Here is a 16,872-nt window from a genome sequence, read left to right as displayed (position 1 = left end):
CGTGATAAAGGGCTTTGGCTCCGTCAGTGGAGGCTTGTGTATTCATGCGGCACTCATGTCGCAACATGCAGCAGTGCCGTACATTATCCTCTCAATGTGTGCACTGTACATTTATACATACACACTTGATTTTAATTAGGTGCAGAGCTTCCAGGGATTCTCAGTCCCATCTCAGCGAATCAGGAAGAAAAGCAGGAGCGGTTTCACGGTGCTTCTTATGTAGATTGATGTGAGGCTCATCTCAGCTTAATCCATCGTGCAGATGTGATGTGCAGCCACCTCGCAAACAACTAGCACACAACCACTCAGCTCTGTGTTTCCATGACTGCAGCCAAGCGCACATAGTGTACGTGTCAGGGGCTTATGTCACCCAGTACAATGGCAGTGGCTGGGCCTATTATTTCCTTTTCCCACTGTTTGTTTTATGACCGGAAAGGAATGGAGGGATTGATGTGTTCACTGCTAGCCAGTTTCCTTAGCCACGCTCCTGTGCACAAATTTATAAGGTGAAAATTCTTGGCTGGCCTCCGCCGAGGTGGAGAGTAGTTTGTCAGGGGATAGTTTCTGTCTGGGGAAACGCACACAGAGGCCTTTGAATTATACAAAGCACTTGTTAATGAAATGAAGCGTTAAAGAGGGACCATAATATTAGGATTGTTCGCCATCTAAGGCGTTTGTAACAGATGCTGCTACATGCAGCCAACATCACTTGGCAAAGTCACTCCTTATTTCCCAATGCCATCATTCATCATTATTGCATATGTTTCTTTCTTTTTTTAACTGTTACATTTATTATTAAGCATGATGCTCAGTACTCTTAATTATCTGACATTACATGTTTATTGTTTAAATGCAATATCATATTTATTTTTGTTTTTTTTTCCTTCTTTTAATTTGTCTAGTAGCTCCTCAAGTTGCTTTGTCCACTGCCCCTTCTGACCACGTTGCAAACAGCAAGCGAGGTAGGAGCTCTGGAATTCATACATTGCCCCCCAAGATGACACCCAAGCCTCTTAACTGTGTGAACTGATGTTTCTGTTTAGCTGTAGGCCCCCTGATCCTTGCAACACAAACCCAATGTGCGAGCACTCTGTATCCATATCTCCAGCTCAGTGCTGGACAGATAGGTTTCACTGAGGATTCATTCGTCTATGGAATTGTTTCTAAACACTATAAAAGTCCCTTGGAATCGTATCTGTTTCAGTGAAAATAAAGTGGGTGCTTGAGACTTCAACTATTTTTGGGGAACGTGTTTCCAAGACTGGAGACTCTTTATTCCCCATGCGTGCATGATTTATGACCTTAGCCTATTTCTGAAAAGGAGAGATTATTTGTCTTCTGAGAGTGTGTGTGTGAGACCGAGCCATCTTATGTAGAAGATCTTAACTTACACTCCGACAAGACTTTCTGCTTTAGGTGAAAGGTAGAGTGGACTAGACTTGCCGCTCCTTCATTTCCAAGCCTTGTCGGGTTGTTAGTGGCCGGACACAGAGACCTGACCTCAATACAGATCCTTAATAACCACAATCCCTTGGACGAAAGCCCCATCCGCCACCCCCACCTATTCTGGATCCGTAAGTGGGCTGTCTGCCCAAGCGGCTGCTAGTGAGGCTTAAGGGTCACATCTGTCTGCGCTGTGACACATGGTGTCAGTGGTCACTCAGCGTGGCAGACTGATCCTCACTCGGAGAGAGCTGAGCTGGAGCTGCACCCCTCCCATCCCGCACCCCTTAGGCCAGGTCTGCCAGTGAGTATCATAGAGGTTTTTTCAGTCCAGCTACAGCTCCGTATATCTAATTTAGCATGACATAACACTGCATAGCAGGCGATGGCACACTCTCTCCCAGCTGCAGCTCATCTTACGCTCACTTGCCTTATTGACTGTATGAGTTGGGTTGTAACACGCCTCTTCAAAACAACTATCCAGCCAATTTAGAAACATTTGTTTGACGAGGTTCCTCTGATTCAGAATTCACGCATTTCATTACACAGGGTTGTGATAAGAAGCGCCATTAAAAGTTTCATCCCACCGACCAGATCGACCATGACACTCAAGAGATCAATTACTTCCCAACACCATCCCCTGAGCTGAAAGATCCATTTCATTCATGGTTTGACCTGCCTTACGCTGTGTGGTGTTCGCGATGTGACCGTGTCTCTGTGCCATCATTTTGGAGCCTTCCTCGCCTCATGTTTGTGGTGTGCCTGAAGTGATGTGACCTCGTTGAGTCCTACTAACGCCGTGCTTTTTTTTATGTGATGTCTTTTTCTAACTCTGGCTGTGCCCATGCCAGACTAATCATGAGTGACCCTCCCTTCTAATCACCTCCCTGACATCTCCTTCTGCTCCATTTCTAACCTCGCATGCCATGGTGCCTCGCTCAAATTCTTGCTAACCCCACCGCCGCAGCAACAGCAACAGCAACAATTCCAACACTCCCTACCGCGTCTCTCTTTTCCTTTCTCTTCCCTTTTTCTCTCCTTCTCTGTTCTCTTCTCCTCACACTACCTCTCTCTTTGCAAGACTGCGAATGCTTCGGCCACTCCAACCGATGCAGCTACATCGAGCTGCTAAACACCGTCATTTGCGTGAGCTGTAAGCACAACACTAGGGGCCAGCACTGCCAGCTATGCAAGCTGGGCTACTACCGCAATGCCTCGGCAGAACTGGACGATGAAAATGTGTGCATAGGTCAGTCCCCCCACCCGGCCCTGCTTTCACACAAACACTTTCCTCGCCTCACCTCCTGTCTTTGACTCGTCACCAGAGAAAATGTCATCTTTCACCCCCTCTGCTTCATCATCCGTACACCCTCCTGCCTCCATGTCTTTCAGTGGTCTCCACATCTTTCTCCTTTGCTTCTTCAGCTTTCGCACAATTGAGCCACTCATTAACCTCCTAATTCAGTTTGTTTTAGGGAGGACAATAGTCATTCAACTTTAGTTCGACACATGGAAACATGACGCTTAAGTGGTTTTTGGTAATTCTTTTCAGGTATGGTTTGAGTATCTGAAGAGTGATTCACAGATGTCAAACACAGTTGAGTTTCTAGCTGCTGGCTTGTGTTGATGTAGTACGCTACAGTCGGTTTATAGCTGGTAGCTTCCCAGCAAACATTGAGGCGTTGTTTGTTATAGCAACGTCACAATATGATGTTACCACGAACGGGCCGGGCTGGCGAGATTTATGTCGTGTGCATTCAGCGTCTTTACGTCCTAAAATGAAAATGACTACAAATAACTCACATGGGATACAAACTCCAGTCTCCTTGGTGCAACTCCAGTATTTGACGCATTCATTCATCAAGGACCTCTACCTGTGTGTCACTCTTTATACAACGTCTGGCAGAAAGCCCTGAAGCCAAACTTTCTCCCACATTCAATATGTTCAATTAAAAACAGCTTGGATAAAGACTTTTGGCTCTTACCAACACCACAAGCTTAACACAGTGAGACAAGAATATCATTTACATGTAGAAATACGAGAATGGCATAATTATGTTTAATTAAAAAAAATGGGCAGTGAGTAATACTAGCCTTTGTACGTGGGGTGGACGCCACAGTGTGAATGTCTCATCACAACCATTTCACAAGCAAACAAATAGTCAAAAGTTGGTGTATTAAAAAAAAAATCCAAAAAAGAAAATCAAACAAAGACGTGTGGCTCTCTCGAAATGTCACCATCTGGCTGTTCCTCTCATAACCATGTTGAAGCATTTGCCGTCTGACCGGAACTATGTTAGACAAGACGTCACAGAACAATGTTTGCTGGGATGTATTTACAGATGTACAGTTGGTTTTCTAGCTGCTGGCTTGTACTGTATGTAAGGACAGTAAGTGAGTAAAGCATTCATTTAAAGGCTAGAACGATGTGCACAAACTAATGGAAACACCGAATATGAAAAATAAATACCATAGCCCAATACTATTAGAAATACTTGAATAAGCCCAATGTCAAATGTTAGAGATTTTCTTAGAGTCTTGTTGAACACATAAGATTTTCTTACCTTTGGATCATGCCATGCTAGCTTTTTCTCGCCATTTCCAGTCGTTATGATAAGCTAAGCTATATCTTAACTAGCATACAGACATGAGATTGGTAGATATCCGTCATCTATCAGCAGAAATCACAGAAGCTTATTTCCCGAAATGTTAAACTATTTATTTAAGTAACTATATACACTGTGAGCAAACCACGCTTTTTATTTTAATACTGTATTTAATGAATAGCCAAAAACTGCTAATTAGTATTCAGTTTAATGTGATTTGTGAAGACAGCGTCATCCCTGATATTTAAAGTTAAAAGGCCATTTACATCTGGTGTTTCTGTTATTTTGTCCATGGACTTTATGCAGGCATTCATACACTGCATCATCTGTTTTTTTATGTGTAAAAATGTGTGAAAATTCCATTTCACACAGTTCCCAGGGCAATAGTTGGGCTCCCCATTGGATTCTTTAGCTAGCATGTGGCATGTGAGTTCACAGCACTCAGTACCAGGTGCATTTGTGAGTCCCGAGGCGGGAGTCTGACAAGCAACAAGAGTTCTGAGAGAAATGTCGCAGTGGAGTCACACCGCCAGTCAGAGGTGCCACGCAAGTGCATATGTCATATACATGAAATGGCCTCAGGAGTAGCAGCTGAAAACCGTCACAAGGCGTTAAGAGTCACCAAGGCGTTACTTCGTGCCAAACTCGCCGTCACCCTGCCTCTCTCTTACTGACCCCCCCGTTTGTCACTTGCCGTCACCTCTCTCCTCCTGCCTGACCCGCGGATGTCACTCGGGTGCAGCCACGTGCAGCCGGCACAGCCACAGAAGGTGCAATGTGATGGTCAGGGACTGTCAAAGTAGGTGACACTTTGACTGCAGAGTGCTCCAGCCACTGTGGAAAGCTGGAAGGTCAGTTGAGCGTAGGACACCAGAGAGTAGACAGGTTGATTTTTTATAGAGAAGGGGTTTTTTTGTGTGTGGCTAAGTGCGGCTAATTACCATTCTCTTCTGGTAACAATTAAGAAGCATTTGAATATTATGCCATATTCACAGACGGTACCGATGAAGGATAACATGAAGTATTTAGAGGTATAGAGAGGGATTAAAGAACATATTACAACAATGCCCATTTCAATGTACTCTGTACTCTCATTTCTCTAAATCCTTCACATTCCCTCCTTGTCTTTGTTTCATGTATTTATCCATCCGATACCTGCTCATCACATTTCCCGTCTCCTCTTCCCATCTCTCACTGAATGATTGAATCAGATTTGAGAAAAGCATGTGCAGATTAGCCCTCTTTGTTCATCCCAAATCAAAGCTACTGATAATGCTTTGCATATTTGCTCATTGCACGTTGTATACCTGTGTAACAGTTAAAATTAATGTAATAGTAACAAATATGCCGTAATGAATACAAAGTGTTCATGCATCTATGATCAACTTCATTCTCTTCTTTCATTCTTTCTCCATTACAGTTGAAATGGTAGCATTTTTTTTATGTATGAGTCTTTAAATCTTTGAATATTTTCTACCAGTTAAAAAATAATCAAGCGCCTTGTTGTAACAGTCGAGCTCGAGGAATGTGGTCCGCGCTGTGAAAATCTTAGATGTGTGCCAGGAAGTCAAAGCACCACCCTGTTTCCAGCCTGTGTGTATGTGTGTGTCTTGTTTTTCCAGAGTGTAATTGTAATCCCTTTGGCTCAGTCAGTGATCGCTGTAATGGCACAGGATTTTGTATATGTAAGGAGGGCACTACAGGGCCTAAATGTCAGGAGTGTCTACCCGGCTATTTGTGGGACGATGGCTGCAAATGTAAGTAGAACCACAAACCTCCCCACGCAGCTCCCCCTCAGCTCTGTCTCTCTCTGCTGTCTCTCTCTCTGACTTCTCTTCTCTCTGTGTGATTTCCTCAGCTTTGGCTGGAAGAATGTGCTGCACATGCGCAGGACTGCCCAGCTGCCTTGACAAATACAGACCCAACCCATAACATGAGCCAAACCCTATACACTAAACCATTCGATTCACTAACTGGGCCTGCTCTTCACACTTGCTGCGGCTGCGTTAACAATGTAATGTCAGCAGGTGCCCCTATATGGCTAAAATAGAGGAAAGGCAATGGCATGGCAGGATGCATGCTGCTCAGTAACTCCGTTATCCAGCCATGTCGCACACCAACAAAACAACAGCTGAGTCAATATTGACTGCTTGACAGGCTGCCTGTGATCTGTTTGAGTAACCATCACCCCCCTCGCCAGTCCACAGCAGGACAATGTCATCCAACACTAACATTTTTAAAAAGAGAATGCAGGTCATTTTCAGCTCCAGCCCATTTATTACTGTCGACCGTTTATATTTCCCCCTGGTCATTTTGCAAAGCATGCCCTGTGTAGTCATTTTTTTCAAATGTCACCAATTTTTCATTGTTTTTTTTTTTCAATTCAGACTTAAGTGACAGACCTACAGGAGGCAGCTATGATAAAGTACACGCCGCATGATTTCAACTTTTTGACAGTTAGAGAAAGAACTTTGAGATGCAAATCCACCTTTGCAAACACTGTCGATGCTGCAGATTTTTAACTAATGCCTATGTATTTTTCGCCTCTTTGTAGTTCTTGTACTTGTGCGCCTAACTTACTGTCAGACCAGCCAATAATTAGCTTATTGGCATTTGACCAGCCATGATCCATGTTTGTATCAATGTTTGTCACTGCGATTAAATGTGGTGACATGGATCTGCCGACCTCCTGTAGCTCAACATCAGTCTCTCTCCTGGTTAACGAAGGTGTCCTACATAAGTCGCCTCAACATTGTAAGGTGACGTGACTTTGAGTGATGTGTTAGTAGCAGAGGTCTCTACTTCCTCATGTGGATGTAATGTGATAACCAGTGAACGCTGAGTTAATTTTTTATGATGTCAAAAATTAAATTAAGAAATTTAATTAAAGTCTTTTCTGGACCAGTCAGAAGTCTGTGAATGTGGCCAGTCAAATGAAAACACCCCACTCAGGCAAAAGCAAAATAAATGCACCGCGAAAACTTTGAGAAAGAATTAATGACGGCCACATCTTTGTGATGAATTATTCAAAAACAGAGCGATAGCATTTGTTGTAGGAAAATTGGCCCTTCTTTTATTTCTAAGTGTAAGCAGGAGGAACGTAAAGAAAAGGAACCACTGACCATTGACGAAAAATGTAATTTATTTTCAGTACATTGGTTTTAAACTGGCAACTAAATTCCTTTTCTGTGTGGCTATTGGAAAAAAAGACGGGTAGGTAGAGGACTTTGAAAAATTAGGCAGCGATTTGATAAATTGATCTGATTCTGGAGGCAGTTCTGTTTGGTGCTACATTCCTTAAGAAAAACGGACAAACTGAGACAAAATCCACCCTCATACAGACTGTTCTGAATATAAATCAACCATGAAAGAGTGGGAAGCCACTTGAATATGAAAGTGAATATGCTCGAATGTTCAGGTACTGTGCACAGGCTTTAAAGGCTTTTAACACAGAATGTGTAATATGTCTTCACAAGTGACTTATTTAAAATGCACTATACCACATTATATATAAACAATATATAATCAATATAATGTTGAACATTTTTTATCTATGGACCTGAATTGTTCCTTAAAAATAACAGAGCAAGGACTTTTTGCAGGAGCTGCTCTTTGCTATTGATGTTCAACAGTCCAGGGAGAGATCCATCATGAAAGAGGCAAAGACACCAGAGTGCAGCCACAGTAGACCACAATGCACTGCAGCCACACACCGTGCTGTGCTTTGTCTACAGGGCCGATGTCGAAGCAGAGGGCCTCATTAAAGAGAAAATGAAAACGCTTCATAATGAACATCTTGAATGCAACTTGATGAAATTGAATATCTGGAAATGTCCTGAAATATAGGATGCAGCACATAAAGCTCGACATTAAAACGTAAGAACGGATGTGTTTGTCTGTGACACGTGAGTAGAAGTGCTTTCAAGTCAGATGCACTATGATTTGAATTCAGCGTAAAATGAATAATCCGTTTATTTTAGTAGTTCCTGGCACAGATGGAAGTTCATTAAAATGCACTGTTTTTGACTAATGTATTCAGCGTGTAAAGTGTGAGTGCACACTGTCAGCATGCGCATCTGTTTCTACACAAAAGGTAGAGGTGAGGCATAGGTTTGTATGGCTCACATCCCATGTTATTTTATAATGAATGCATGTAGAAACTCTGTCGCATTAAATGGTGAAATACTGAGATGCTGAGCTGTACAACAGTTGTAATTAAATGTGTAAACAAGAAACGAGCAAAGTAGGGGAAAAAAGCAAGTGAAAAAAGTCAACAGATGGAAAGTCACATACAGTGAGACGGAGCGCAGAACGGATCAGTGGTTTTATTTTTCAGATTAGCTGTGACGCAGTGATCAGAATCAAACAAACACGACTGTGTAAATTCATTTGTATGTTTTCCAAACTTTGAAGTTAGCACGCCGTAAACTTTTACTCTTCCTACAATTAGACTTCAGAGGTGAACACTGCAAAGGGATGCTCTTCTACCCTTTATTAGTACAATGTGTGTTCTTCTGTTATTACATTTGAATGTGTTCACTTGATGTGCCAGCTTTCCTCAATCCATTTAGCTTGGGAACCAAAAAAATCTGCAAGCTGTCTAATTTGCTCTATCTGGCATTCCTCCTGGATTTCCCCTTTTTCTTGGCTTGCGACGGGCCAATCACAACCGTTTATCTAATACGGGGCAGGTTTGATATTGACTTTATATAGACGACACGGGCGCCCAATTTGTCTGGATGGAAGCTAGCTTGCTAGTAGTTGTAATGGTGAGTTGATGACAGAACAACGCTAATACAAAGAAAGCAGCCGGCCGCGATTCACGCTGCCCTTCATATTTACATCTGTAGTTAGCTGCGAGCTAGCTTCCCTAAACTACATTTCAGTAGTTAGTTAATATTTAAGCTAATCTAGCTAATATAAGCCAATAACTAATATAGTTGATATAGCTTCAATTCAAGCTAATATTTCTTCTGTATCTAAGCTGTTCATGTATCTGCTGTCACGTCAACTAGCTCAGTGCAGCGTCACATGTTTTGTAGCCAATGACCTTTTCATTTAGGTCTATTCAATTTGGTCCATATGCATTTTGGTCTGCCCCCGTAAATAATGTTGGAAATCAAAATCGAAGCTAATCTTTTTTATGTTTATGTTCTTATGTTTTACGACGCTACGTGTCCCAGGACACACAAATAAAGGTGTTCTCTGTGCTGTACATTTGCAGACAGAGTGATAATAATTGCTATGTCAGACATATAAAAGGAAGCTGGATGTTATCCTGTTGAAATACAGTCCAGGTCAAGAGTGCACCGGGCTTAATAATGACTTCCTGCAAAGATAAATCCTTGACCTCGTGCATTCTGCTCTACTGAGGCTATAATATTTCTTCCTGGATTTTACCATGTACTATTGTTGATGTTTTAGTAACTGAAAGCTCTGGTTATAACTTAAAAAGCCAGTTTTCCACAGGAATCCTGAAAAATGACTCGTTGACAAAGTGCACGGCTGTTTTAAGGTGAATTTGTTCTCACACCGGCTGCAGAAAATGTTTTCCACAAAATGGAAAACACCTGAAATAAAGCCTGATGCAGGAGCAACTAATGCCGAGTCATTCCACCCCTGAAATAGTTTTAAAACTTTTCAGTATGACCTTACTTTTTGCTTCGCCACTGCAGTATTTACGTGCATGGACAAGACTCCTATCTGCATGCAGACTGAAGAATGCAATTAAAGCTCAAATCTCTCGTCAAACACATCACAGTCCCAGACAGGCACACCTAGTTCATCGGCCCCCTCTCTAAATATTATCACTCATATCAAAAGCAAACGCTACAAATCTTGTCATTTACTGCCTGCGCTGGCTCTGTTTACATGTGGAGAAATGGTTAATGTGAGAGATTGAAAAGAGATAAAGGTGCAGCGCTCTCAGAATAATTCATCCTTTCGACGCGACTCCTCACTCATCCACATCATCTGACGGTACACTTGTTCTCAGTTACAACCCTTCCCCTGGAACAAGGACCAAACAAATGGCACGTTACGCTGTTACTTTATGTGCCCTCGGGTTTTTTCTCTCTCCCTCCGTGTTACAGTGTGCCTTTAATCTCATTGACTCTGCTATAAATCTTTAACAAACTTGTTATTGATGTTCTTTTTAAAAATCGATATCTCTGTTTCATTTTGGCCATTAGCATTGCGTAATTGGCAGCCAATGAAGCGTTTTGCCTGCAGGGGTCGGCCATTACCTGAACTTTGCTTTGAAGTCGACCGAACTTACTATGCAGTGTTGAGCATCATGCAGAATTAATATTTAAAGTAGTGGTTCACCTTGATATAAAACATTCACCCTCAGTATCTAAATGTAAAATACACACCAAGCTAACAGGGCTCCTTTTTTAGCACTGAAAACTGCTGCGAGTCAGTAGAATATGACAACATTTTAATTTCTGAATGACCCATGCCTTTAATAATATCTCTCTGTCTTTCCCATTCTGAAAGATATGAGGCATTCATGCAATTCGCATTAGCCTGCTTCTGGAAGACAGTGAACCAGTTAAAATGAGGCTAATACCCATGTAGCTAAACATACGTAGCTGGTCAGCCATCCCACATATATATCGCACAGCCAGCCCAATGTAAGCTATCAATCATTTCTAGCTATCAATCATTTCTAAACAAACTCAAATGAATTCATATTCACTGACATTATGCATTTGTTTGACACTGGAGAATTGCTGTTTGTCGGCTACCATCTCAAGCTAGCAAAAGGTACATTTAGCTTGTTAAGACTGTTAGTAAAAGTAAGCAACTTAGCGCTTGTTTGACACTAGAGTCATGTTGTTTGTTGGCTAGGCTACCAGCTCAAGCTAGCAATATTTAAATTAAACAAATTAAGACTAGCCTAAAATTAGTTAGGGTCTGTTTGACACTGGAGACTAGTTCAAGCTAACCACAGGCTGCTAAATTACTAGCTCATGCTAGTAATACTTGAATTTAGCTAATTAAGACTAGCATATAAAAGAAGCTAAAAGTTGTTTGTCACTGGAGTCATATCTTCTGGCTAATAATTCAAGCTAACAATAATGAATTTAGCAAGTTAAGGCTCCTGCTAAAAGTAGTTAACCCAAAGTCAACCAACTTCATTTGGAGATGAATATAATAGTTAAAACAATTTACTTACTCCTGTCATTACCCAACAATATGGACCACCATCACCACAGAAAGCCACTCAGTATGTTGTAGACTTAAACAAGTTTGGGTTGTATAGAGAGACAAAGTCCCGCGATCCCCATGGGACCTTATTTCAGAAAAAGGGTAGTCAATGGCGGGAGACAAGTATATTTTTGATCGTCATTCACTACTGTACATATTTTTCTGAAATCCCATGGTGGTCCACCGAAAGGGACGTGACTCCTCCTTGAAAGCCCTTATTGTCTTTAAAGTAGGAAATGCTTTCTATGGTGGAAAACAAATACGGTACAATTCAAATACCACGCTGTTGTCACAAAGCTCTTTCGTATCACATCTCCTTTATTTCTAGGTACAGTAGAAAGCTGCACATTTCAAAGCTGCGTCTCTTGCATAGCTTAAGCATAGCTTCTCTGGTCTGTTGCACACAGCTGACCTTGGGCTGGTTTCACTTTGAAAAGGAGAGCGCACATTATGATGTCTGCGCACCAGTTCAAGTATTTTTCTCAACATTTCGAGCACAGAATGAATACAAAGTACCGACCTCTGAAATTCATGACACGTTAGCATTTTCTGATGAAAGCAATGTGGGATAAGATGGACAAGGTGAAAGGTCATTGTCTACTTTTAGGAGTCTCTCTCGTGTATTGATCGTATGAGGGCCTCTCGGTGAAAAACATGATTTTTTTAGTTGATACACTTGATTGCTCTTCCTTGTCAACTGGGAGGAGATATTTGTATTAACAAGTTTAGCTGCCACATCGCGAGAAGAAAATCAAACACACAAAGACTTTCCAAAGAAAGAAGCTGTGTCCTTTGTGGCCGTGCTTGTAGTTTTATATATTGACTCATTACTTTAGTTTAGAGTGGTTGAATTGGTCATGAAATTGATATGTCAGTTGGAGGGGGAATAAAGACAAAGACAGAGTTCAGATGTCTTTTTTTGGGGGGGTATAGCTGTGCATGGTAATTGGTGAGCTGTGGCCTGGAGCAAAACTTACTGAGCCAAACAGCAGCTCCCTGTTCTCCAACCAAACAGACGTGGCACAAATGGGATTCGCAGAGTCAATGTTTCTTAACTAGGCTCCCATCAAAGCCCTATTTGGCTATTCCTGGGAGACAGCATGCATCCAATCCTGAGTATTAGGAGAGGGGTCTGATATTTGTTATTGTGATATTTATGTCCCATAGAGTTCATAGATTGCTCACCGCATTGTTTTCCACTCCCATAAAGGACTGAAATGGGCAGAAGTGGCCCCTGTGTTTATCACTGTTTATTTGTCTCTGTTGGTTTATTAGTTTGTGCGGCGCTGCTTTGTTTGCCTCCAGCTTGCTTGACAGCTTGCCTCCACTGGGAATAGAGTGGCCTCGGTGTCCCAGCTCTAAATATACACCAATTTTCACCTGACGTTCAGTTTGTCTAAAAATCACCGCTGTTTGGGGGAAAGCCTTTCAGGCTCTGAGGAAACTGTGGATTTTTCTGTGCAGTAACATGACGGGATGGGGCTTTAATTAACTTTTGTTATTACAGAAATGATTAAAAGGGGAATTTGCTCACACTGCAGACGGATCTGAATGTGTTTACGTACAAAAAATGAGTTAAAACTGGTTGCCTCATATCTATAAAGGGATACTTGTTAGACACAGATCATTCTATTCTTTTATTTTTTATTTGTTCAGCTGCATGTTGTGTTATTATATGAAGATGGGACATTTTATAGATGTTGTGTTTTTTGAAAAATAAGGAAAATCCTTCACACTATAAAAAAAAGAGATATGTTTGTAAGGGAAGGTTTGTCATCACCTTAAACTAGAGTACTCAGTGTGATAAAAGTGCCTTTTTAACCCAGTGTACGGGTATTTTTAATGTGATAATGCCATCTTTAAAGTTATTATGATGGCAGATTTATTTTATGTAGAAAAATGAGTAAATCCCTGTGAAGACGAGATGAAAATATTGATACCACTCTTACACCTGTATGGTAAATATGAAGCCGGAGGCTACAGCTGATAAGTGTGTGTAATGACAATGTTTATGTGCCTGTTTGTGACAACGAGTAGAGAATCCAGGAAGTTACTGGATGAGAGTGAGAGTGGTGTCGATCTTTTGATCCAACTCACAGGAGTAAGAACAAAACTCAGCATTTTATCCCAAAATGTCAAACTATAAACCTAGAAGAGTTTAAATCCTGAATGTAATGTGGTAACACTTTACTTGAAGAAAAGATTTCGTATGTTTTTGATCTGAATGAGAGAATTCATAATCTGTTATCCCCTCGTGGATAATTTAAGATTCATACCATCTTAATGGTACAGCTAATTAATTGAATGATTTCTTCTGGGATTTGATAATTAGCGCCATTTTACCACACTTTTGATACACGACAGGACTCTTCAAGTAAAGTGTCACCTAAAACCCTCCCGCATGTTTGATTCTCACGCCTCTCTCCTGTCTTTACATTGCTCCCACGCAGCCCGGGTGTGTGACAACGAGCTCCTGCGCTGCCAAAATGGCGGGGTGTGTGTCAACAACGTCCGCTGCAGCTGTCCCTCAGGCTACACGGGCCTGCAGTGCGAGAAGCGCCGCTGCGAGACGGAGCTGGGGGGCTGCGGCGGCCCCGATTCGGGCCAGGCCCCCCTGACGGCCCCGTCTTCCCCCTGGCTGCTGCTGCTGCTGCTGGGCTCGGCGCTGCTGCGAGAGGCCTCCTGCTGGCCCGCCGTGCTCTAAAGAGACCCGTGACCTGGTGGGAGCGATCAACTCCCCGCCGCCTCCACCTCGACCACCCCATCCCCCCCTTTCAAATAATCAACAACCATTAAACAAGAACAACCATGAGCTTTCTGGACTGTATTGTACTGAGCTTCTCCGCCGCCAGACTCAATGGACACTCGCGCTGACAATAAAGGGAATGTGCCAGACTAATGAGTGCAAAAACTTTTCATTTAATTTCAAAGAATATATAGAAATGAAAAAAAAACATATACTTCTAAAAATGCCAGATATTATAAAAAAAGAAAAGAAAAAAGAGCGTTTGCCTAATAAGAGTTAAATGAGCAGAGAACAATGAGACCCCCTTCCCCTCTAAGCCATACCAGGTACTTGAGCTCCTTCCAGTTTGAGAAGGGATAACTGAAGATGACAGACTCGTTCACTTCCTCTCTTATTGCCACGGCAACAACAGCTGCGACCAATCAGCTCTCGCACGAGCAGACAGTGGCCGCCCGATCCCCAGGGGATGCTTCTGCGAGTTAATGTTGGCTGGACTGACGCCGGAAAGAGATCTCAAAGAAACTGTCCCCGCTGAATGGCAAAGACTGGCCTCTGAGACGTAACCGTTATACTTCACCACGACGACAAACAAAAAAAAAAAGAGGAGAAAAAAAAAACAAAAAAAACACAGGAAGCATTCTTTGCTGTCAGTGCATTGTGGATAGAAGGAAATCTGTCCGGACTGCCACTTCGTGACACAGAAACCTAGCCCACGTCGATCCCTCTCTCGCTTTGTCTCCCCTCCGAGCTCTATCTCACCCTCCCTCCTGTCCATCCTCCCCTCCTCTCCCATCCACCGGCCCCCCTGATCCCCTCGCCATGCCGCCACAGACCTGTGCTTTTCGTGAACGTTACTCTGTAAACCCTTGTTGGTTGAAAGATTCTTTTGTCCGATGTTAGTGATGCACATGTGTAAGAAGCCTCCTTTCCCCTCCTCTTCCTCTCTTTCCAAAAAAAGATACTCCAATAAAGCCGTCTGATTCTTTTCTCTCTTAGAGCCGCCACGCTCCCTACGATCATGGTCAGAGGATAGTTTTCACCCGAGCAGACGAGAAGCGCATAGAAAAACCATCGGTGTATTTGCAAGTTCTTTTATCGACAGAGCAAACAAAAAAAAGAGTCATGTAGTCCTTTTGTATCTTTGCCGAACTGTGATTGAAAAAAGGCAACCTTTAATGTATCTATTTAAGACATCCAAATGCAGAAGCAACTGTTTCTGGTTTTTCTTTTCCTTTGACTTCCATTTCTTTCCTTCACTTATTTTATTTGTTAATATTACTTTGAGTTGTGCAGTTGATTTTCCTTTGTATTGGCAACGTGCTGGCATCAAAGAATATCAGTTTACATATACAGTATTAATAAAGTGTAATAAAAATCCCACCAAAGGACATTATAAATGTTTTGTTCTTGCTTTAACACTTGAGAATTTAAGTGAATAAAAGTTTAAAAATGAATCTGTGTTGACCGTTTGTTGATCACAGGTAGGTACGTTGTGTTGTTTTTTAACTGAAGTATGACTTGAAGCTGTAAGATCATTAATGGGGGGGTTGTCATGATTGTATTTCTCGTCTTTTAATATCGAGTATCCGTCAACCAGAATAATAATGTAATCCTGATCATTTCCAAGACAGTTGCTCAAAAGATCTGTGCGATCTGGTGCCAGTTACGTTGAAACCAGAGACAGTGTTCAGTTTCTTCATTTACGATTGATTAAGTCAAATTAAGTGCTCGAGCAGGGGCGGCCAAACTTTTTCCCTCGGAGGGCTGGAACTAAAATTTAATGGTCTGCCACGGGCCAAACTGAACCCAGCACTCACGATTACGAGTAATTTAGATGATTCAATACAATTTAAAATATAAACAGAATGAAGCTGAAAATAATGAATAGAAAATGATTCAACTCTACTCCAGTGCTGAATGCTGCGTTTCCATCAAGGTCGTCATTTTTCTCTCTACAAGTTTGACCGAATGACTTCATTCTTTCCAGGAAATGTCTTGAAAGTTTTAAGAAAATAACCTTAAGAAGAAAACATCGCCTTCAAACTATGAAATATCAGACAGGACTAACATTTGTCATGTTGACTGAACAGTTTCAGCTCAGTATCTTAAGTTTTATTGAACTCGTCGTGATTCATCTAGGTTAACATCTTTACAGCTAATGAGACGACTTTGAGCTAATTATTCAGCTTTGCTTCGGTTCACTCTCATGTAGCAGGATGCATGTTTGATTTTTTTCACTTTGAAGCAGCTTTAAATGTTTTACAGTGAATGTCTTTGTTTACTTTCATATTACAGCTGCATAGACACTGATTCTGGTGTAACATTAAATTGAAATGCCAACAAATTGTCAAGGAATTTCAATCTCAGCTGCAGAATAGCTCTGCTCAAGCTTTTCTGTTTACTGTTAAGATGAATATAATGCATAAAGCTCTCTGGAGGACTATTCATGCATATTTGTTGATATTTAACCGAGTGATCAGAGCATTCATGACTCGTATAAAAGGTCCTTGAAACACCTTCACATGCTGTATTCTTATCTCATTTATAAATGCATATTATGCTAAAAACACTTGAGGTGCTGCTTAAGAAGTGCTGACACGTCACATAAACCAACATGTGATCTGTGGAACAGAAACCCAAAACATGGCCACCCTGACACAAAAGATGGCACAAAAATCTGCGTATCAGCTTTGGTGATATTTCTGTGCTATTTATCTCGAATTCAATCTGCTAAAGATTTGTTTCAGTGGCGTGCATTGTCGGAGGCACTGAATTAAATATTTACAACTATCGATGTCTCCCAGAGAGCCTGTGCTCAAAGTTTATATAGTGGCTCTTGTCAGACACTCGACAGTTCATCCATAA

General features: G+C 41.7%; 1 protein-coding gene across 4 annotated transcripts in view; it reads left to right on the top strand.

Moving 5' to 3' along the window:
* Nucleotides 1–15,461, top strand: part of ntng1a (netrin g1a) — a 290,034-nt gene extending 274,573 nt beyond the window's left edge. For 2 of the 4 annotated variants that reach the window (XM_084339809.1, XM_084339808.1), the window contains exons 6-8: nt 2,525–2,692; nt 5,672–5,806; nt 13,712–15,461. In XM_084339809.1, coding sequence (XP_084195935.1) covers nt 2,525–2,692; nt 5,672–5,806; nt 13,712–13,965 — 557 coding nt within the window. In that variant the 3' untranslated portion in view covers nt 13,966–15,461. Of the gene's footprint in view, nt 1–902; nt 963–2,524; nt 2,693–5,671; nt 5,807–13,711 lie in introns of all 4 variants that reach the window. The other 2 variants (XM_084339811.1, XM_084339810.1) reach the window with 2 other exon arrangements.
* The last annotated feature ends 1,411 nt before the right edge of the window (nt 15,462–16,872 follow it).

The sequence above is a fragment of the Pagrus pagrus genome (genome assembly GCF_965226575.1).
Source record: "Pagrus pagrus genome assembly, chromosome: 20".
Taxonomy (NCBI): domain Eukaryota; kingdom Metazoa; phylum Chordata; class Actinopteri; order Spariformes; family Sparidae; genus Pagrus; species Pagrus pagrus.
This window is presented reverse-complemented; position numbering and strand designations above follow the sequence as displayed.